The 22,859-nt window shown below is 35.5% G+C and overlaps 1 protein-coding gene across 1 annotated transcript in view; it reads left to right on the plus strand.

Annotated features, from left to right (window-relative positions):
- RIT2 (Ras like without CAAX 2) overlaps positions 1 to 22,859 on the plus strand; it is a 179,562-nt gene that overhangs the window by 94,603 nt on the left and 62,100 nt on the right. Inside the window, exon 4 of the mRNA XM_021381169.1 lies at positions 1,317 to 1,508. Within this exon, the coding sequence (XP_021236844.1) occupies positions 1,317 to 1,508 (192 nt within the window). The remainder of the gene's footprint in view (positions 1 to 1,316; positions 1,509 to 22,859) is intronic.

Raw genomic sequence — 22,859 nt, forward strand, 5'->3', positions numbered from 1 at the left:
AAATCTCAGAATAGAATCTTATCCTTAAACTACCTATTAGTCTGCTATTTTGGAACTTAGTCTGTGAACTTCTTCCTCTAGCAAGTGAAATATTTTCAATGATATATAAGAAAGCCCTTGGGTAAAAGACACATCATGAATAAATGATAATGGTCAACACAACAGTCTATTCACAGCAAGTGTTATCAATCAACGTGAGTGACTACTGAGAGAGATTTAATACTCAGACTTTTAAAAGAGCATAAGGAATCTGCTTCCCTTCAATTTCCAGCAAAATTTGATGATATTTATACAACCTAAACTATTCGTAAAATCCTAGTCTAAATTCTCAACAGAATAAAAAAATACAGGAGTTGATATTACATCATGCTTCTCATATAATTGGTCCAATGTTGATATGTGTACACTTTGCTTTAACAAACCTTCCTGCATCTTAATATCTCTGGAGAGCTGATTTTGTTCAGGAGAATTTTGATCCTGGCTGACTGTTGCCATGGTATTGGATTATTCTGGGCTGTGATCAAGAAGAACAAACAAACTTTAAAAAGCAGCCGCCTTTAAAGCATATTCTTGAGCTACAGTGTCTGAGGCTAGCATCTGAGAAGTAAGTCTTAGTTTTTCTAGTATGTGGCATTTGTTAAATACACATTTAAAAAAAAAATGTTACTGTGGCTATCAATACATTAAAAAAATAGGAAAATGCAGGAGGAGAAAATTGGGGCAATTCTCCCTCCATTTAAAATTGTTCATTTTGATTTAATGGTATTATCCCATTATCCCAGCTTCCTGGGGAGCACTTGAAAGAGAACTTTTGGAGATTATATTCTTGTTTTATTAGGCACTGTTCCAAAGCTGGAGGGAGTCAATGAATGTGTTTTTGATATTACTGAGCTTTTGAATTCAGTGCACAATAAAGCGTTTGTAACTATCTCCATCCCTAGATAGTAGTATAGCTCTGCTTTCACACCTGTTAGCATGCTCTGAATTGCTAGTCATCTATGTGTACCAGGAGTGCTGCAGAAAGTTCTAGAAATACACAAAAGTGTGTTTTCTAAAAGCAAGCACTGGCACAATAATTTGATCTTCTTGGAAGGCAGAGCTTGAGTGATAGGAAAAGTTAAAAAAAAGAGTCCCAAGAGAAACCTTGGTGGTGTATTATCTAGGGTTATAATCCAACTTTCAGTAAGTATTTTAAAGCAGTAAAACAAGAAATATGAAATTACTGGCGAGAAGGAGGAAGTTTTCAGCAAGTCTGTAATTTAAAAATGGACAATTTGGACTGCCAAATTATTGAGTATGTTCTTCCAATTTCCTAGGCAGAATTCACAGCCATGAGGGACCAATACATGCGAGGTGGAGAAGGCTTCATTATCTGCTATTCCATCACAGACCGTCAATCTTTTCAAGAAGCTGCTGAGTTTAAGGAACTCATTTATCACGTTCGGCACACCTATGACATCCCCTTGGTGCTGGTGGGGAACAAAACAGATCTTGAAGAGTTCAGACAGGTAAGCAACTTGATTTGATTTACCTTGGGTACTTCAGGGATTTGTGTAGCAGATGTTGTGCAGTTCTACTGAGAATGTCAACACAAAATGAGGCTTAATCAAAGATCTACACACTGGGATTGGTAACAAATGAAGTACTTAGTGGTACATTTAATTCAAATATTATAGATCTGAAAGCATCCTTAGCCAATCTCATCCAAATGTTCCTCACATTTCATTGAAAAGGAATCCCTCAGTTTTCTTTAGAAGATATATGTATGTCCAATTTGGAAATAGATTCGCTCAAGATCTGGGAAAAAAAAAGTGTTTTCATTAAGTCCAGATTGTTTTCACAAAAATGCTATATTTAATTAAAGGATTGTTCTCAAACAGGCTGAAAAAAAAATCTAATTAAAATAGCTCAATTTGTACATTATATCTGTGCATGAAAAGCTAGTGTCTATGTTGTCAGAGTTTTCAGATGAGACTGGGACATGTAAGACATGCATTCATTTTAGTTTGCATACAGCTATCATCATCCATAATGTAGTAAATTTTGTTTGCGTTGAGGTCATTGATCATCTCATTCTCAGAATGCAAAATAAACTTGGTTCACTCTATTTCCATTGCTTCTTCTCATCTTCATAGAGTCATAGAATGGCTTGGGTTGGAAGGGACCTCAAGGATCATCAAGTTCCAACTCCCCTGCTGCTGGCAGGGACGCCAACCTCCACATCTAATACTAGACCAGGCTGCCCAGGGCCCCTTCCAAGCTGGCCTTGAACACCTCCAGGAACAGGGCAGACTTCCTTTATACCATTTGTACTGATGTCTGCATGTGCAGACAGTGAGTTGGAGAGATCATGTTGAAAATGACTTGATTGTAATCTCGTATAGAACAAAAATTACCTTTAATCTTAAGCAGAAGCTTTGAAAGAGGAAAAAAAAATATAAGATTTCCTGTATGAAAATCTTAAAAGGCTCTTTATGCAAGCTGCAGTTGTTTTCAGATGACTGGATTCTGTGCAGATATACATAATAGTTCAGTAAAATGGCATTCTTTCAGCTCATTAGCATCTATGCACTCATGATCCTGATTTCTTTTATCCACTTGCTATTTTTCTCCCTATTTTCTTTTCTTCTCTCTCCTACCTAAAGAAAATTCAAAGCAGTATTAAGCCTGAAATTAGTTCTGGAGTCTGATGAAATATGTTTAAAGCTTAACATATGTTCCCGGATGGACTTACTTTCTCCCTAAATCAGACTGTGAGAAAACTTCAACGATGACAGCCCATTTGCCGTTTAGCACTTGAGACCTCAAAAAAAAACCCCCCAAAAAACAAAAAACAAAAACAAAAACAAAACAAACAAACAAAAAAAACAATGTGATGTGTAACGTGAAGCACAATATGTACAGATCCTGAGGTACTTCATGTACCAGCTGGAGAAGGGATGTGTATTTCATTCTTTTGGGAGAACAAGAAATTGAACCTGATTCTAATAAAAGTAACATATAATTGATCTACATATAAGTAAGGTTTTCAAGAATGCCACATTCACTAAGTGATACAAAGACTCTCTTCCAGTTTTGTTTGGCACAACTTCTTTCTCTATGTTTTACTAAGCATTTATATTTAATCATTGTCAGTGCACATGAAGATATATATCTGATTTATATTAAATATATATTAATAAACTTCAGCAGCTCATTATTTCACACCTGGAACTTGAGGCTGTGCTGTATATTTAGCTAACACTGAAATAAGCTGTATCTATTCTTGCCTTCTGGATTAAGCAATACCTAAGTAACTTAAGAAGGTAGAATGAGAGGAATCTTTTCAGGGTCATGTACTGCAGTCAAGACTCATTTAATACAGCCTAGGTGCTCAACAGTAGAAGCCAGCTATCTCTGAGCTGGCATACAGCAATGAGTTGACAAAGTATGGCATTAATATATCAATGACCAAAGAGTGAGGTGCACAAGTGTAATCAGTTCAAGCTATTGAGGAATTGTAAATATCCAAATGCAATTACCCAGTTTGGAATTTGACCAGAGCGCTTGAGCTAATATTGTTGTTTTGCCAGATAACATTTTTCTCCTATGAAAATCATTAAAGCTACTGAAATATTATTCATTGTATTTGGAAACATAACATTAAGTTCAACATTCCCTGACATCATTTCCATTTAATGACATTTCCACAACAATCAGATAGCCTGTAGGAGCTCAGTCAGACAAAGATGTTTGAAATGAAAACCCCTGCATATTATACTTAATGATGTATGCGTCTTGCTTCCAATCTATCAATGGGACTATAAGAATAAAAGTAATCTGAAACTAAAATTTTGTATTAGGAGAAACACTGCTGAAACCAAATCAATTTTTAAATATTTTTATTTTATCATAACTTCAGTGAAATTATTGTTGTCTTTTAGTGTACCTGTCATTTTTAATGTCTTAAGAAATGAGTTTGTCTGCACAACTTCATAAAAGAAGTTTTAATTATATCATTCTAAAGATTAAACGCTTTCAGTTTTCCCAGAAACAATGTGAGGGAACAACTGAAAACTAGCTGTGGAAAAAAATAAATGTTATAAAACATGTTCACAGAATGACAGGATGATTGAGGTTGGATCTCTGGGTCCATCTGATCCAGTCCAAGCAGAGCCACCCAGAGCAAGGTGCCTAGACCCGTGTCAGGACAACCATTAACGATCTCCAAGGTGGACATCCAGCACCTCTTTGGGCAACTTGAGCCAGTGTTCAGTCACCTATGAGAGAAAGTACTTCCTGATATGCAGATGGAACCTTCTGCACTGCAGTTTGTGCCTACTGTCTCCTGCTTTGACACAGTAAACTACCGAAAAGAACCTATCTCCATCCTTACTGCACTCTCCCTTCAGGTCTTCATAGACATATATGTCTATACGTGTGTTTAGATTTAGATTTCTCGAACTCTCCTCTTCTTTAGGCTGAACAGATCTAGCTCTCTCAGCTTCTCCTCACAGGAGAGGTACTTCAGACACAGCATATTATCATAATATATATCCAAGCCAGTGGTAAGTCTTCCTCTGTCCTCCATTCCCTTCCACCATTAATTCTGTGGTTGTATTTGCCCTTTCTGATCTTATTCTGTCTTGAATTTAGAGACTCACTGAGAAAATAAATGGGCATGAATTTTTAAGGGTTCATCAGTGCTCATCTCTTGATATTCAGCTATTGCTCTTAAGAATTTTTTAAGCGTTATATATATATTAGCCCATAGATGTTTGATGTAAAAAGTAAAGCTCCAAATGTCTGATTAGACATCAGTTTCAGTGCCTTTTAACATTAAAGTCATTAGATTAATAAATATAGGCTGTACATGTATTTTTCTGTCACTATTTTTGAAATATTTAGGACTGTCTGATGCAAAGCACAATAGACACTTCCACTTCAGCTATATTTTCTAACTTTATCCCAGATGACTCATAATGAGGTTTAAAAACTACATGATGGTTAAATATGTACAAATTAAATCATATTAATCTTAAAACTACTATAATCAACTGATCGTATTTGAATTCATGTATGCTAAATCTAAATTTCAGTTTTAACATAAAATATTTTATAACAAAAAAGCATAGTATTGCTGAGTGATTGTCTAAGAAAATTATTCAAAAGGCTCTGCCTCCTGCCCTTTGCAATATATTACATCCATCAGTTCTGTGGGAAAATACTACAAGAACTTTTGAACAATGGGCTGGCTTCGAGCTGAAAAGAACAGATATTTTCTAACAAGATTTTCAAACTTTTAATGTAGATGTGAGAACTGCTTTGGGAACTCTACCTAACTGGAAGTGGCATGGAAAAGTTTTTTCTATACATTTTTTTGCAACCTCAGAGGAATAAATTGTGGGCTCACTCAAGTCCACAGATAACATGTTGATGGCCCTTGAGTCTAAGGTTATGAGGTCAGCTCATACTTCATTCAGATCTTGGCCTCTCTGGGAAACCTGTCATCCAGTTGTTAGTTTTGCCAGCACAATCTTGGTCCTGACAAGAATTATGCACTTGTTTACCCTTCTACACAGGAGCTACCTTATTGGGTTCAAGCACAAATACGAGCAGAAGCAGGACTTTTGAAAGCATTTCCTTCTTTCTCCCTCCCCCTAAGGCATCTTTCCTTAAGAAACACAAAATCTGTACAAAATCTGTCCTTAACATGAAGCAGTAGCTTATATAGAATGTTTATTAATTACAAATACTTCCTGCTTACTTATAATTCATTTTATCTTCTTTCTAAGTTTTTATTATTCCTTAATGTAATTCTCAAGTCAGGATTCATACATTCTCATGACCTGAAGCAGGTGCCTGCAAAACATTTTTACTTAGATGAGGTTTTTCTCTCAAAATTATTCAAGAGGAACTGACTGGTCATCAGATACTGTGAACATCAACTTTTTTTGTATGAACAACTCTTCAGTATATTTAAAATATTGACCAGATATACATACTGGTGACTGGCTGAGACACTGGAAATATTTATGTAATACCACTTTCTTTTGTTTTCATTTTCCAGTTCATAGCAATGAAACACTGTTTACTAGATGTTTTCTTTTTCATAATAGTCATTCAGTGTTCTGAATTTCTTATCTTAACATGCTAATGAAGTTTTTTGGTTTTAGGATTAAAACCAATTGTAAATTTGCAAATGTCCTATACCATAACCAGTTCCATTTTTTCCTAAAGATATACCAGTGGAAGAGTCTGGCTGATAATCTTTTTTCCTTTACTAGTCTGGTGCACTGCACAAAAAGTGAAGACTTTCAATGCTTCTTCTCCACTTTTGAACTGCAAAATTAAAGGTTAAATATTTTCTACTATTTATTAAAATAGCATGCATCTGAATTAACTTTAGACATATTAAAGTGGTTAGATTCAATTAGTTGGTATAGATCCTCTGTAAAATCCATGAAGATACAAGAACTATCATGGAATTTAAAAATATCATAAAAAAAAAGATGAATCTGTTCCTGAAGTTGTCTTTCTTTCCATTCACTATAGAAAGAGGTATGGAAAACTATCTTCCTTGATTTCATACAACAATATTTGAGTGAGCCTAAGAAAACTGATTTCAACTGTCTCTTCAGTTAAGATTCTAACCTTATTCATTGTTGTGTCTGTTGCTGCAAACTATAGAACAGATTCTTAAAGTATATTAAACTTGCCTTTGGTTTCTGCATGAATAAAATGTATTAAAAATAATTCTGAAGGTGGTGATCCTTTCTAAAGATCAGAGTGAGCTGTGATCTCATTATATCTCTGTCAAAGGTTTGGGGCCTGGTTCTGCCCAGTTCCATGACTAAGTGGGGCAGGGGAGAGACCCGCAGATTCACATCCTGAGATTAAGGGGAAGGTGGAAAAGGGAAAGGTAAGGAGATGGGCCTAAAAACAAAACAGTAGCAATGATCTAAGGGAGAAAATTAATTTACTAAGTATGATAGTGGAATGCAAGATAACACAATATAATACAATATAATTGGAACTGAAGCTAATAAATCAAAAAAATGAGAGAGAGAGTGCCCAAAACTGAAGCCCTTACACTGATGCTGAAGGTGAGATGGCTAGGGAGCACACATAGCAGAGACGAGAAGTAAAAAAAAGGGGCAGTCGTGTGACTTGCGAGCAATTTTATCTTTCCCTCTCAACAGAAAACAGAAACGGAACACTGAAGTCTTCTGGGAGATGTAGTTCTTTTTCTCTTCTGTGAAAAGTACCCTGGAACTATCAATAATCTATGAATATGGAGCATTAACTCTTTAACTCACAGTGCACTACATGATGTTATGGTGTGGAATACCAATAACAGAAATCAGAAAACCATGATAATCTCAAATGTAATCTGTCAGCTTTGTCCTGATGTGTTTTGTTTATTTGTTTGTTTTTTTGCCTGACAACAAAAATCACAGCTGTATCTTGAACGAAAACAGTCCAGGGAAGAACATGGCAGAGACGATGAAACTCTTCAAAAGTATTTATTTGAATGTTGTATTGAATCCTTAGATGAATTCATTCAACCATCTTGACATCATCTTAGAAGTATATTTGGAACTGTAATAAATGAAGTTTCTTTGATGATTTATTATATTAGAAAAAATTCAAACATTTGATAATTGCTTTACCAAAAATATGTATCTGAATTCTAACATGCTCCCCTGCACCTGAAATTTCTTTTTATTATTAATTGATTTTTATCTTTTCAACATTTCTTTCCTATTTTTATCTGTCCTCAGAAATCTTCTCTTGATATCACATAAATCTTTCGGTATTAACTCCCACCCCCAAAAAATATGTGTGCTTTTCTGTTCCAATGAAGATATAGGAGTCAGACTCTTGGAAGGAAATTCTATTACTACTAATTCTCCTATCTCTAGCAAATATTCATGTGTATATTTTTTTATTTTTTTAATTGTAATATTTTATGTTTAAAGACAAGAGAAAGAAAGAAAAAGAAAGAAAGAAAGAAAGAAAGAAAGAAAGAAAGAAAGAAAGAAAGAAAGAAAGAAAGAAAGAAAGAAAGAAAGAAAGAAAGAAAGAAANGAAGGAAGGAAGGAAGGAAGGAAGGAAGGAAGGAAGGAAGGAAGGAAGGAAGGAAGGAAGGAAAAAAAAACCAGAACCACGGGTTCACATTACAGTAAATACAGTCGGACACTCACACTGTACTAAAATAGCTGTCTAATGTCTTGATTCATTACCATGTTAAGTTGCATGAAAACATCCAGTAAATTCTGTAATCCACTCAACCCAGAGCAGAAGACTTTTGATGAGGACAAATGTCCTGTTAATAAACTGCTCTATAATAGAAGAAACAACAGAGAACCAGGCCCCAAACTTCAGATAAAAACTTTTGTAACAGAAAATGTGGATATTCAGAAACAAAACCAAAGGCAACTAATTGCTTATAGGTAAACAGGACAACAGAGGACTTGTAAGAATTAAACACTAAACTGCAAAGTTGTATCACAGCTAGAGATGTTAAACATCAATACAATTTATATTGTTTTAAAAGGCTTCCAGCCTCTCAGGGAGCCACTTCTATGTGATTCACCATCTACTTCAGAGATTTTGTGTTCCTCATGTACCAGATCTTGACTTTCTGTGGCCATGTTCTGACTCCAGTAGAATAGTTCCCTGAAGGAGAGGTGTGAAGTTGCAGAGATACCCTCTTGCTCCTGGAATTTTTCTAGGTTGCTCCACAAGTTGAACTTGGACTAGCAGATTGGTCTGCTTGGTCTGACAGTTTGGAGTTAAGTTGTGAAAACTTGAAGACACTTTTCTTTTTGTGGCTTAGTGAGATCATTCTTCCTATATGAGCCAAGTACTGTTGGAAAACTACCCACCAAGCCCAGCGTAGGGCTTATTTGTAAGGAAGTTCTGAATGCTGTTTGTGGAACAAGTCAGAGCCTCTCAGAGGAAAACCCATTGGTTACACAATGACCACCCAAAAAACTATAGCTTATAAGGAAATGCACAGTTGTATAATTTGTTGGGTGACTAGGGCTTAGGTGGAGGCATGTACAGATTTCAGTCCTGGAAACAAAATTTGTGAGGAAGGTGGTTATCCCTCAAGGACTTCCGTAGTTCATTTTTTCAGATGCAGGGAAAGGTCTAAGGAAGAAACTATGTGTAGTCCTCACTCTGATTCCTGTTTTGGCCCAGGGACCAAGAGCTTGACTACAAAATTGTGTTTTATTATTTTTCAGTTTATTTGCTGCATTGCCTTCTCTGTGACTATTCCTGTTGCTCACCATGCATAAGCCAGGTGTGATCTTATTTTTGATACAGACAGGAGAGAGGCATGAACATAACACATTAGGCAGTTCTAATTGGGGCACAGTTTTGCCTCTCCACCGTTCATGCCGGAAGCAATGTGACCTCCCATCTCTCAAGATTTATTCTCTCATTTTCTCCACAGGGGCACATATACATGTAAGAGATTGGCATCCAGTGGGAAGGCATCCTTTTTATGTACATGATGCTATTTTTACATGAGCAAAATCAAGGTTTCAGTCTAACTCATATATTATTTACTAAAATTCTATTTCAGGAAGCTATATAAGCATATGCTTAATTAGAGTGAAACTAATGCATGTTCTTCAAGTTAATTTGCACTTGAGCAAAGATGCTACTCTGAAATTGAGACAGTAATGAGCAACTTTGTAAAAATGAAAGTCCCTTGGCAAAGTAACAGATTAATATAGGAGGCAACCCTAACTGAGTGCATTGCTCATATAAAGATGTGAATTTTTCATAGCACAGATAGCTTCTTGTGTGTTTTTGCAGTAGTAGGTCAAATTATTTGAAGAAGAAATTTTGCCAGAATTTAGTTACAGATCATTATGTTGTCACAACTAATAAAAGCATGATATAGTAATCCATTTAATTATCTTTTTTTTGAAGATTTGATTGTATTTTTGTCTTACTGTTCTTTTTTGTTTGTTTGTTTGCTTGTTTTATACACGTTGGCTGTTTTTATTTATTTATTTTTTCCCCAGGAGAAGTCAGAAAGCTAGAGAGATATGTTTTTATCCAAATCAAACAACTTGGATAAGAATAGTAGAATATTAACTTCACACGTTGTGATGTTGTTTAAGCTGTTCAGTCATGACAAACAAAAAAATTTTAAAGCCTGAAAATGTCTTACCCAAACAAATCCACCTAAAAAAAAAAAATTATAAAAGGGAGAAAAATTCTATCCTATATCTATTCTGTAAACATTCAATCTCTTGTCAATAGTGATACCTTTGATAAAATGATATTAAAACCACATTACTATAGTTGTAACTCCAGGGCATTCTCTTCTCCAGACTGAACAATCCCAAATACCTCAGTTGCTCCTCATAACACTTGTGCTCCAGCCCCCTCACCAGCATCGTTTCCCTTCTCTGAATAAGCTCCAGGCCTCGAAGTCTTTCTCATAATGAGGGGATCATAACTGAATGCAGTACTTGAGGTGCAACCTCACCAGGGCAGAATACAGAGGGAAGGGATGATATGCTGTTTCTTTTTTGAAATTAATCAGTATTGAGTTGATGCAGCCTAAAATCTTCCTGTCCTGAGAGTTTTAGAGATCACAGATGAGTCTGCAACACTTTGTAATCAACGAAGCCTGAAGATACTTTGGGAAACAAACATCAGGCAGGATTTTAGACATGGTTATGGTTGCAAAGAAAATATTTCTTAAGATTCAGAATAATCATAGTATATGATTTTAAAAGTATTTAATGTTACCACGCTTCTAAATTATTGCATTAAATATTTCACTGCTACTTTTGATGTTATTCCTCTTTCTAGAATTTTACACATCATTTGATAAATACAAGTCTGTGAGGAGGAGAAAGTGAAAGTTGGAGAGTTCACACAGCTCATTAATTACTGTTTTCCCTTTCTGAAAAACATATGTTTCAGTCCTTCGCATTTAATCGGAAAGGAATCAGTGCCAGAGGATTGTATGCAAGGATAACTCCTAGATGAACAGTGTCTTACTAGAAATCCATGGGTATCAGTTACATTTTGTTCTTTGAAGTCTGTGAAGGGAGTATGAAGCCATGGTTAGAGTGGTAAAAGTGCCACCGTACTCAGTTCTGAAAATTGCGTCTGTCATTTTTAGTAACTGAGGTGAAAATGGAGGTAGTAAGAACATAATTTCCGTCTACGCTAGTGCTCCATGTGAGGCATAGTTCATTTTTCAGAACACACTGGAGAAACCTCTATCCATGTCACTTTACTGAAGACAGAAAGGGTGTCTCAGATTTGCATCATTTATGTCCTGTAAATAAACCACAAAAAGAATGAAAGAAATACTACTTTTACTAATTTTGAAACCATGGAATATAAAAATAGTTTTATATTTGTCCTGATTGCCTGACATTTTCAATATGGAATAGCCATAATGGAAGAATTTATTTTTATGGAGCACGGGTTAAATGGCCATAAGAAAAAGAGAAGATATTTAATTAAAATTATCATAAAAAATTATCATGAAAAACACCATAGAACAGTTTTAATTGCTTTATTATTATTATTATTATTATTATTATTATCCCGTCACACTTAAAGGATTAAGATTACACTACACATATGCAGTAGTATGGAAACCATCTTTATTTTTGTAATTAGCAAGTTCCTTAACCTTGTGAATAAAATGCCTCCTTTCTTCCTGAAGTGCATTTCAGTAAAGCAAAACAGCCTTGAAATGTTTGTTTTTCTTCAAAAAGTAAAACCAGAAAGCTTTATAATATTGAATTCTCTGACAGAAAAAAAAAATGTATGAAATTGTTTGAAAACTCTGATATTTAGATAGAAAGTTAATAATAATAAATATTTTCATGGGAAATTTACTACTAAACTATTACTAATTAGGCCAGTAAGCTATTCCTAAGGAAGTCCTTAAAGAAACTTAACATTAAAATATTTTAACTTTTCTGCTTCTCCAATATATTATTTAGTTTGGTTGATTATTTAGGTCATCTTCATTCTTCTATATCAATGAGAGTATCAGCTGCAAGTGTATCATCTTTTAGCTCCTTCTTTCTGATTCTCATGGAAATTCTTTCTGAACTCTGAAGAGTCAGTAATGTTCTCCTTTACCTGCCTCTATATCTATGGTTTTATCATGATGAATAATATGCCAAATTAAAGGGATTTTGTGATATTTGTATTCTGAACAATCACTGAAAAGACTGAGAATGCTGATGTGTCTTGGAATGATAGAAATATAGAGTCCTAAAACTGAAAAATGAGATTATGACATTAATTTTAGTTAATTATTTATATTGGAATAAGAGTGATTGTTATAGAATATCTGCAGTCGGAACATAATCTTCCTAAAACTTAGAATTAAGACTTCAGATTTGAGGGTTTCTCTAGCAGTCTATTCAAATTCAGTACTTGGACAGCTTACTGAAAATCCCAGAAATGAGACATTTTAGAACTAGCTGATAATATGAGTGGTAAAAAACTATCAGGAACAGATGGTATTCACCCAAGAGTTCTAAAAGAATTCAGGTATAAAATTGCTGAACTATTGACTTAAAATGGTGTTGGCACTGGGGAAACATAAGATGATAGCTTCAGAACAGACCAGGGAGCTACAAACCAGTAAATCTGACTTTGGTGAGCAAATAGTTATCTTCTCTAAGAAAGAACAAAAATATCAAGTATATGAATAAGTTTTGTTTTGTTTTGTTTTTTACAGGAAAAAGTCCTGATGGCTTTCACAAAATTTGTAAGGTTCTTTGATTAAATTAACACAGAGGGATGCAAATCCAATTTTCCTAAAATTTTCAAAGACTTTTACGTGAATAGCAAAAAATGAAATTAAAGGAAGGCACGTAACGTGTTAGCAAGTGTCAAAAAGAAAATAAAAGCAGGAAAGATTGAACAAAAAAAAATAGATTGTTGCTGTAACCTTGTACAGATATTTCTGAGTTGAATATACCCCTTAGGAACTGGATAATAAGGTGAAATTATATTGATCAATATATTTATCTATTTTGTGTAGTAAAAAGGGCAGTTGACCATGGACAGATGTAAGATTAATTCTTAGTATGCTACACACTGAAAAATAGGGTAAAAGTTGTGCTGAAGAATAGAAAAGAGTGAAGAGAAAGCCGTGACAACAAAATGTCTGCTGAAAAAAAAATGATTTTAGCATTACTGTTGAGTGAATTCTGTCAGCTCAATGCTGCACGGAAGCCAAAAAAGCAAAGAGGATTATAAGCAAAGGGATAACAAACTGAGCAGAACCTGTCAGAACAGGCCACATTTAGAATATGGATCTGGAGCATCTCCTATATGAGGAAAGACTGAATAACCCAGGTGTGTTCAACCTGGGGAAAAGAAGATTGAGAGGGGTTCTGATTAATATTTATAAATATCTAAAGGGAGATGGGAGGAAAATGGACAAGGCCAGGCTCTTCTCGGTGGTGTGTAGCGATGGGACAAGGAGTAATGGCCTAAAACTTGAACATAGGAAGTACTGTACCAACATGTGGAAGAACTTATTCATGGTAAGGGTGATGGAGCACTGGAACAGATTGCCCAGAAAGGTTGTGGGGTCTCCTGTGGAGATAATCAAGACCGGCTGGATGCCTACCTGTGTGGCCTATAGTAGGTTACCTGCTTTAGCAGGGGGATTAGACTCGGTGATCTCTTCAGGTCCCTTCCAACCCCTGCAATTCTGTGATTCTGTGATGCTGTTAAGCATTGCTTAAATACTACAAAAATTGGTAACGTCCTCTTTTCCTTTCTCTCAAGAGACATATAAAAGAATTTGGAAACATAAAAATAGAAACTAGGCAAATATGATCAGGTTTGCTGAATGCCTACCATATTTAGCTACATGAAATAAAATAAATTATAGGAAGTAAATTTTCATGTTTCAGTCTGGAAACTGGGAAAATATGGACATGGGGGGAAAAGCATTCAGACATTATAATTAAAGAAATGTTATTTACTTTTCCTTACAACACAGGAACTGGGAAGGACTCAATCAAAATCTGATTATACAAGTTTAGATAAAACAAAGCATTTTTCTATGCAGCACAAAACTTAACTATGGAACTTAGTGCAATACGACTTGTAAATGTGAAAAGTTTATGTATATAAATATATTAAAAAGTAATCCTATCAGCCATCCAACAATGATGAAACCACTCTAGCAAAGAAAACTCTCTAAGAAGATTCATAGAAGCTGCAGAAATATTCTGTATGCTTCATCTATTCTCATGTCCCAACCATGAGTAAAGTTCTGTCACGAGTATGATAGCACAGTGAACAAGACAGCTGTGGGATGATTTAGCATGGTTGCTCTTCTGCTGTAATATGTATATAAAAAAACGAACTTTTCATTGGGAAAACATGCAGAGGTCTCATGAAAACATTCATTTACATTAGTATTTGCATTAACATATATTATGCTTTAAGAGAAGATGGTGTTCACAATGTGAATATAGAAAAATAACTGTAATTCTATCATGAACATATATTATTATTTAATCATTCCTATCATAATTATTGCTAAGGGTATTTGGCACTTGATTTCCAATTGAATTTTTTTTGTTTCTTTTCCTGATGTATTCTGATGTACTACATTTTCCAGGTAAATGTTAGCTTAAAGAAAACTCTAGATAAACATTTTCAGTCTGTACTACAAAGCATTCGGGAAGAATAGCTCGAAGATTCCCTTCATTACAAAAACTTACCCATCTTTTTATAATTTTGTTTTCTCTTTAATTTCAGGTCGATTCTTCATAGTAGTTATATTTACTAGTGTAGTTTCTGGAAAGAAAAATAGAACAATCACATGCTGCCAGCTAATTTGACTCAAAAATAAAAAAAAATCCAGAAACGTTTTTAAAGTGTGTAGTTGTGTTCTCTAACTTGATATGCATATTAAATATGCACATAAGGCAGAAGTCACAAGAGAATCAGGAATGGTGTAAGAGAACGAGCCCACAAATGCTGACTTCTAAACAGCAGATCAAAACACCAGATAATGTTGTCCCCCTGGTGTATGATTATATATTTTGTGTCATTTCACAGTAGAAAATAACAAGTAGTAAGGGGTGGAGAGATTCACTGATGCATCTGAGGAGGCAAGCTCCAAAGCCTAAGGCTGACATTGCCTTTCAAAACAATTTTGGCTATGAGTGTTTGCAAGCAGATGTCAAGCTGGGGAAAAAAAAAACAGATCAGCAGAGCTACTAATTTGATGTCTTCAATGCTTCACTAGCTGGATGATTTCCCATCCTGGACTACTGGACCATTAAACTTCCTTTTATTGCATAGTCATAAACCTGAATGACAGAAAATAAATAATTAAGACTAGTCAAATAGAAGGCAAAGGATCTACGTGACCCCAACTGTTTAAGATAGCGAGGGAAAAAAATTCAATTCAAGGGCTAATATAGGGAAGCATTAACAGAATAGCACAGAACTGAGATACTTATGACTATGCAGGGAAGACAGTATGTGCATAGGAAGGGCTGTTAAAGTTTTATTGATTGGGGAATTTTAAAAAATAGGTTAAAAATGGATCCTCAGCAACTCAGAAATGAAAAACACTAATGCTTCTTCAGTCATATGTTGAGGAATAAAAAATAAAATCAGCAGAAATTAGAGGAACTGAAATTTCAGAATCATATTGCAAAATTGAAAGATTGAAATGTTTTATTGACTTTTGAGCTGCACCGTTGACTACAGAGACACATTAGAAACTGTTGTTAGTTACCATCTCAAACAATACTACTACATTTGATTGTTCAGGAGAAGTCTACCTGAGCTCAATCATTCAGTCACCAGGGAAATGTTAAATTATTAAAGACAGACTGCCTTTGGTGAAGAAACATTGATATTTTAGACAAAATTGAGGTTCTCATTCTCTTCTCTCTATTTCTTCATTTCCTAATATTTACCATCCTGAAAACTTTTTGTCAGGTAATCTCCAGATATATACTGCAACATCTATTTGCTTATTTAAATTCAATGCTAACTTCCAAAGTTGTTAGTCATACTAACTAAATAATTGGAGATATTCACAAAATATGTTGTTTATGTACTATAATCTTCCATATCTCACTATTTTTTGCTTTAGTTTTTCTTGAACTAAAGGCTGGATTCTGGATTAAGATACATGACTTGGGCCTAAAAGATATACCTAATCTACTAGCCTTGAATTTTAATGAGCTGTGAATTGAATGTTTTTTCTAACACTGTGTACTCTTATATCAGATTCTCCTTCATGAAGTGTTTTTGTAGTATCTACAGCTGAATGGATTTCTGGTCAACATAAATGAGGTACATATGAACTGGCAGCAGTCATATAATTGTTCTGAAATGTTGCCCTTTCCTCCGGATATTTCGAGGAGTGAATTGGTTTCCTTTGAGTGCACTAATGTAGAATCATAGGATCACCAAGATTGGAAAATGCCTCTAAGATCATCCCGTCCAGCAATATTTCCTACTAAACCATGTCCCTCAGTACAACATGTAATGTTTCTTGAACACCTCCAGGGACAGTGACTCAACCAACTCCCTGGGCAGCCTGTCCCAGGACTTGAGCATTCTTTCTGAGAAGAAACTTTTCCTAATATTCATCTGGACCTCCTTGGTGCAGCTTGAGGCCAATCTCTCTTGTCCTATCACCAGGTATGTGGGAGAAGAGGCCAAAGCCCATCTTGTCACAGCCTCCTTTCAGGCAGTTGTAGAGACCAGTAAAGCCTCCCCTGAACCTCCTGTTGTCCAGACTGAACAAACCCTGTTCCCGCAACTGCTCCTCATAAGGCCTGTGCTCCAGACCCCTCACCAGCTTTTTTGCCCTTCTCTGGACATGTTGCAGGGCCTCAATGTCTTTCTTGTAGTGAGGTGCCCAAAACTGAACACAATACTCGAGGTACAGCTTCACCAGAGCTGAGTGTAGGGGGATGATCACGTCTCTGCTCCTGCTGGCAATGCTGTTGCTGACACAAGCCAGTGTTTTGGATCCTGTGAGAGATTAACCCCTATTGATCCTGATTTCCAAGTTGCATATATTCTAGAAGAACTCAGCTGCACAAGGAAGTTGAACAAAGAAACCCTAGATATGCCATTCTTGCAACTCTAGAAAAAAATGTTTCCTTCAAGTAATAAGTATTATTACTTAAGGTTAGACAAGGATTTTCTGGAGGGTTTTCTGGATTTGGCTTTTTACTTCATGCCTAAATGTTAGGCTGGAAACTATCAAAAGATATCAGTAATAACTAAGACATGCTCGTTTAGATTGCTTAATTGGAAGTTTGTTGATTAGCTTCTTCCCAAATACTGTTGTACTTAGCAATGTGGATAGTGTGCCTTTTTCCATGATGGATCCACAGATCTGGGGTTTGTGATCTTCATACTAATATATATTATTGAGATGCAGCAAATAATTGTGGCTAATTCAGTTAAAAAGGTACATTTAAAAAAACAACAGTAGGTCATTAATGTGTAAACTGATAAACCTTGTCTGTAATTTCTGTTAACAGGTTTTGAGTTCTTTCTTACATTTTTCCTTTTAATTCTTTTTCTTTGAGCTTTCGTGTTTGCTTCACAGAAGCATCATTAACAGGCAAAGCCTGGAAAAAGAATCATATGATTTCTTTTTAATGGAAAGAAGATTAATTTGTTGTGCTGAAGACAAAATAACATTTTAATGATAATTAGGAATATATAAATAGACTTTAATAAGAAAGATTAATGCCGTTTTGATAACCATTATAGCAAGATATTAAGGACAAACTACTAATATGTTAGCACCACTGATTTTATGAACTAATCTTACGTCAATTCCTGCTGTCGTACAATAAAGTATTGTTGAATACTGAGGAAGCATACATAAATATAATTTTCTACACAAAACTAGATAGGGACATGCAGTGAAAAATATCTGAACATTTATGTAAATTGTTGTTATTCTTGGAAAGCAGAGGCTAACTAAGCATTTAAGTTTTATTGTGATTTTTTATTATTATTATTTCACCTTTAATGGAGGCTATTTTGTGTGTGAATGAACCAGAAGATTGTGTTGTATCTAGAAAGAGTGTTAGCATAATTTTTGTACACTGCATTAACAACACAAGCGTAATGAGCCATAGTGGTGTGCAATACCAGGTCAATGTGAGAATTATGCTGCAAGTAATTAGAACACTAAGATTGGTTGTATTCTAATTATTCTGTGGCAAATAGTTCAGAGACAACTGGTTGAAAACAAAATTATTTGGGCTGTACTCCTTTTGTATAGATGAATATTAGCTGCTGTATTGTACTTGTGCTTTCAGAAACAGGATGGAAATTTATTTTTCATTAAAATGTCATGCCCTTCAAAAAACTAACCAACAAACAAACAATTCTTGCTTCTATTTTGATGAAAAATCTTGCTGGGTTCTAAGAAACAATGATGCAAAATCCCAGCCTTTATTCTAGGTTTTGTGTTACAAGGTTAAAAACATTTGTATTCCATGTAAGTTATAACACAAAAACTTGACCCCCCCCCAAAATAATATATATATATTCCAGTGAAACCAGTAATTACCAGAGAGAAGCAGTGGATGGCTATAGCTGTATTCTGAGAACAAACTGGACATAAATCCTGCATGCAAATGCACTTCATGCAAATGGTTCACTCTTACAAGCTTTTAGATATTTTACATAATTCCATCTACCTGAAAGGAATATCGCATGCTTGAAAGGAGGCCTTAAAGTCAGATATTTGATTCATCACTTTCTTATGACAAAAGGAGTTAGTAGGAAGTTTCATTCATAAGGCTGTTTAGTTGGGAACATCTGGCTTACGTATAGCTGTTAGCACCCTACACTTGACATTCAGACATTGAATACTTGGGCTGCAAAGTGTAACAATTTTTTGTTCTCCTTCTAGTTTATAATTTTTGGAGTAGAACAATCATAGGAAATAAAATATCGTACAGAATTAAATAACATATAATTAAACAAGACTATGGCTTATAAGTATATCCTGGGAGATATTTGCTGTGGAAAGGGTCTGATATTTGAAAGCATCATGTACTCTAAGAGTCATACCTATCTAATAACTAAATCAGTTTGACTAAGTGGACATTTTGCCCCACAAAAAGTGATCACTAAAGCAACCATCCTGAAGTGATCCTTTTCCCACCCTCTGTAGCAGCTGATAGAACTTTGTAGTTCAACTGTTGCTTTGACTGAGTATGTAAATTTATTTCCTTCATAACTTTAACGTTCTTGAGCAATTTTTATCAACAGTGGAACTCTTAGCAAATTTGTCCCTCTTTCTTATTGTGATTTATCACTGAACAAGTTCTCCTTGAATGAATCTCCTTATTCTCTTTATAGAGATATATAAATCTCTATACAGCTAAGAATGCAGTTTATTTTAGAGAATTGTTCATTTTGCTCCCAGACTTACAAAGAATACCAGCTCATCATAATTTGCAATTCATGATGCTTAATGATTTGAATCATGCATGAGTTTCTGGTTCTGCTCCTTGTTTATTTCCCCATTAAAAGACTGATAAGAAGGAGCAGAAGTAGAAGCTGACATGCATGTCTCCATTGCTGGGACCACGGGACGCACAGTCCTACCACGCTCTTGTCTCACTTTGAGGAACTTCAGTATGGAGATCACTAGCCAATTCCCACTGTTTTATAAACTGATGAGGATTCAGATAAATTTTCTAAAATTAAGGAAGGTATTCACATAAGAATGAATTATTGTGGTAAATGAAAGATCATTATGCACATCAGTGACTTCAGTGACATCAATCACTGTGGAGCAGGACAGGCTGTCTACTCTGTAAGGCAGGGGCAGAAGATGAGCATCCTAGCAAGGCTGGCAGAAGAATAGCTTAGCCAGTAAGAGGTAGTCCCACAGCACCTGCGTGTGTTGAGCAGAACATAGCAAAGTGCAGGACCAGGGCTGGAAGTCCATGTTCTCAGATGAATCTGTGATGAAAAGGAATTGTAGAACTGTTTGAGTTGGAAGGGACTCTTAAAGGTAATCTAGTCTAGCTCCCTGCAATGAACAGGGTCATCTACAGATAGATCAGGTTGCTCAGAGCCCCATCCAACTTGACCTGGAGTGTCTCCAGGGATGGGGTATACATCACATTCTGGGCAACCTGTTTCAGTGCTTCACCACATTTATTGTAAAAAAAACTTTTTTCTTATATCCAGTTTAAATCTCCCTTCTTTAAGTTTGAAATAATTTCCCTTTGTCCTGTCACAACTGACCCTGCTAAAGAGTCTGTCTCCTTCATTTTTATGTCTCCCTTCTAAATACTGAAAGGCTGCTAACAGGTCTTTCCGAGCTTTTGATGGTTGAAGGATTTAAAATGCTAGGAAGAAGGTGCAGTAACTTGTAAGAATTGGGAGAAGATGTTGACTCTTTTGAGGGCAGAGAGGTCTTGCAGGAAATCTTGATAAGTTAGAGGACTGAACAATCACCAGCTGCTTGAGGTTTAATGAGAACAGGTATTGGATTCTTCTCCTGAAAGGTTGCAAACATGGATATAGGTACAGAGTTGTTAATGAGAGGCTGGAGAGCAGCCCTGCAGAAAGGAAAATTGGGCTCCTGGTTGATGGAAAGTTGAACATGAGTCAGCGTGGTGCCTTTACAGCCCAAGGAGCCAACCATACCCTGGGCAAAGGAAGGGATTGTCCTCTGCCCTGCAGCGTGTGGTCTCACCTCAAGCACTGGGAGCAAGTTTGGGTTCTACAATATAAGAAGGACAGAAAATTCGAGAGCATTCAAAGGAAGGTCAGGAAGATGGTGAAGGCTCTGGAGGGCAATGTGTACAAGCAGCAGATGAGGTACCTTGGTTTACTCAACTAAGAAAAGCTTGAGGTGAAGCCAGGATGATAAGTCAGAAAGCTGGAGTCAGCATCATATCTGGTGGCAGCAAAAATCGTCAGCCACAACCTAGTAATCAGCCAAGTCTGAGAGATGAGTTAGATTCAAGGTTAGGATCAATATGGTAAAGGTTAGGATCGATATAGCATGCAATGCACTGGGTCTGGACTTCACTGTCCCACCACTGAAAGAAAACTCAGGCTGGGATCTGGGGTGAGATCCCACCTTAAAACCCATTCCTGAAATATGGTGGGAGGAGACCGTTCTCAACCTCTCAGCAGAGTTTTGAGAAAGAGCACTTCTCAAGACTGGAGGTCTATGCTATTTTCCAATCTAAATTTTCACTAACCCCAGTAAAAATGATAGTGACCTGATAGCGACATGGCAGAATTCACTGATGGTGTTTCAGATTCACTCTAGTGCAGTGAATAAGAGCAATAATCAAAGATTTAACTCTGCTGAATTTATTGGAGACAAAGTTATTGCACTTGTTCTCATGTGAATAGAAGCAAGCTCAGTCCTGTTCTACTAAAAGTATGTTATAGTTTCATCAACATTTAAAGTCCATCTTCTGCATGATATATGACATAATTCACTAGGAAATCTTGTATGAACAAGTTATGAGTAAGATAAAGCCAGATTCCAAAAATAAGTGTACAAATCTAGGTTTTTTAAAGTTTCTCTAGTATTTGAAGAAATAATGATTGTAGGTACATAGTTCAATCATCTTAGCATATCCACATTTGATTCACAAAGGTTTCAAATGTGCAAGTATCATGGAAGAGAAAAATTCTGAGAGCACTGTATAACCAGCAGGATCTCAATTCTGATTTCAGGAAAGGATCCTAATCATCTGAAGCCAAATCATCTCTCCCTCCCCTCTTTTCAAACTTATTTAAGACAGTCTGTGAATATTCCAAGTTGCATGTTACAGCTGCAATAAGCAGTTCTTTAGATCATATGTGTTGGGGCAACTGGGCTGAATACTAAACAGATCTGCTGAAACAAACATTTGTTTATGATTACACTTCCCACATTTGTAATATTTTGGATATTTTCCATTTTTATTGGCACTCAATACCTATATTTGAATCAAAATCTTTTCCTGCATAGCAGGAATTTATTTTCGTTCTGTGACTACAAGAGCGATAGGTGGAATGTTTTATGGAACTTTAAAAAGACATTCAGAAGGAATTTTTTTTCCTCTTTCCTCTCAAAGTTGGCTTCATAACCACATTTCTGTCTTGCTGTGCTAAAGAAATATAGACAGAATCAATGCTTATATTTAAAGACAGTTGCTAAGATTTCCATGCCTCTCAGTCATTGATATAAATATTCTATTGTTGTTGTTTATTTGTTTGTTTTTAGGACAGCGGAAAAGGAATTTTGAAATAAATATAGATTAATAATGAATAACTCTGGTTACACAATTCCAGTGTTTTACACTTAGCTAGAGAAGACAAAGCCCGTTTAACTCGTAGGCGCGCCCTGTTTAATATAGGCTCGATGAAATACATAACTTTCTCCATCATAAGTCACTTTTCATATAATTTTAAAAAGGAAAAAACAAGAAAATTGTAAAGAAAATTGTGCAGTCCATAATGCAGATTAAGGACTGTTCATAATATTTTGTTAAATAAAATTTAATTCAGGTTAGTGGTATCAATATTATATATCTTCCATCAAAATTGGTAAAAAGTAACTTGGTACAAACACAGAAGACCATCCATTTAATTTTCTTTTCATCATGAGAGGTTTGGATCTAAGGTGCCTATGTAGCCTTCTCCTCTTTCCTCCCAGCATCTTTCTTTGTCTATAGGCATGATAATTTATAAGGCTGTAATTAGTTAGAGGTGTAATAATGGGTGTATGTATTAATTAATGAGGTATCTGTCATATATTAAATTATTATTAACAAAAGTTCCCCATCTTTTTAATGGTAGCAAATTAACAAAACATTTCTAAC

The sequence above is a fragment of the Numida meleagris genome, chromosome Z (genome assembly GCF_002078875.1).
Source record: "Numida meleagris isolate 19003 breed g44 Domestic line chromosome Z, NumMel1.0, whole genome shotgun sequence".
Lineage (NCBI taxonomy): Eukaryota > Metazoa > Chordata > Aves > Galliformes > Numididae > Numida > Numida meleagris.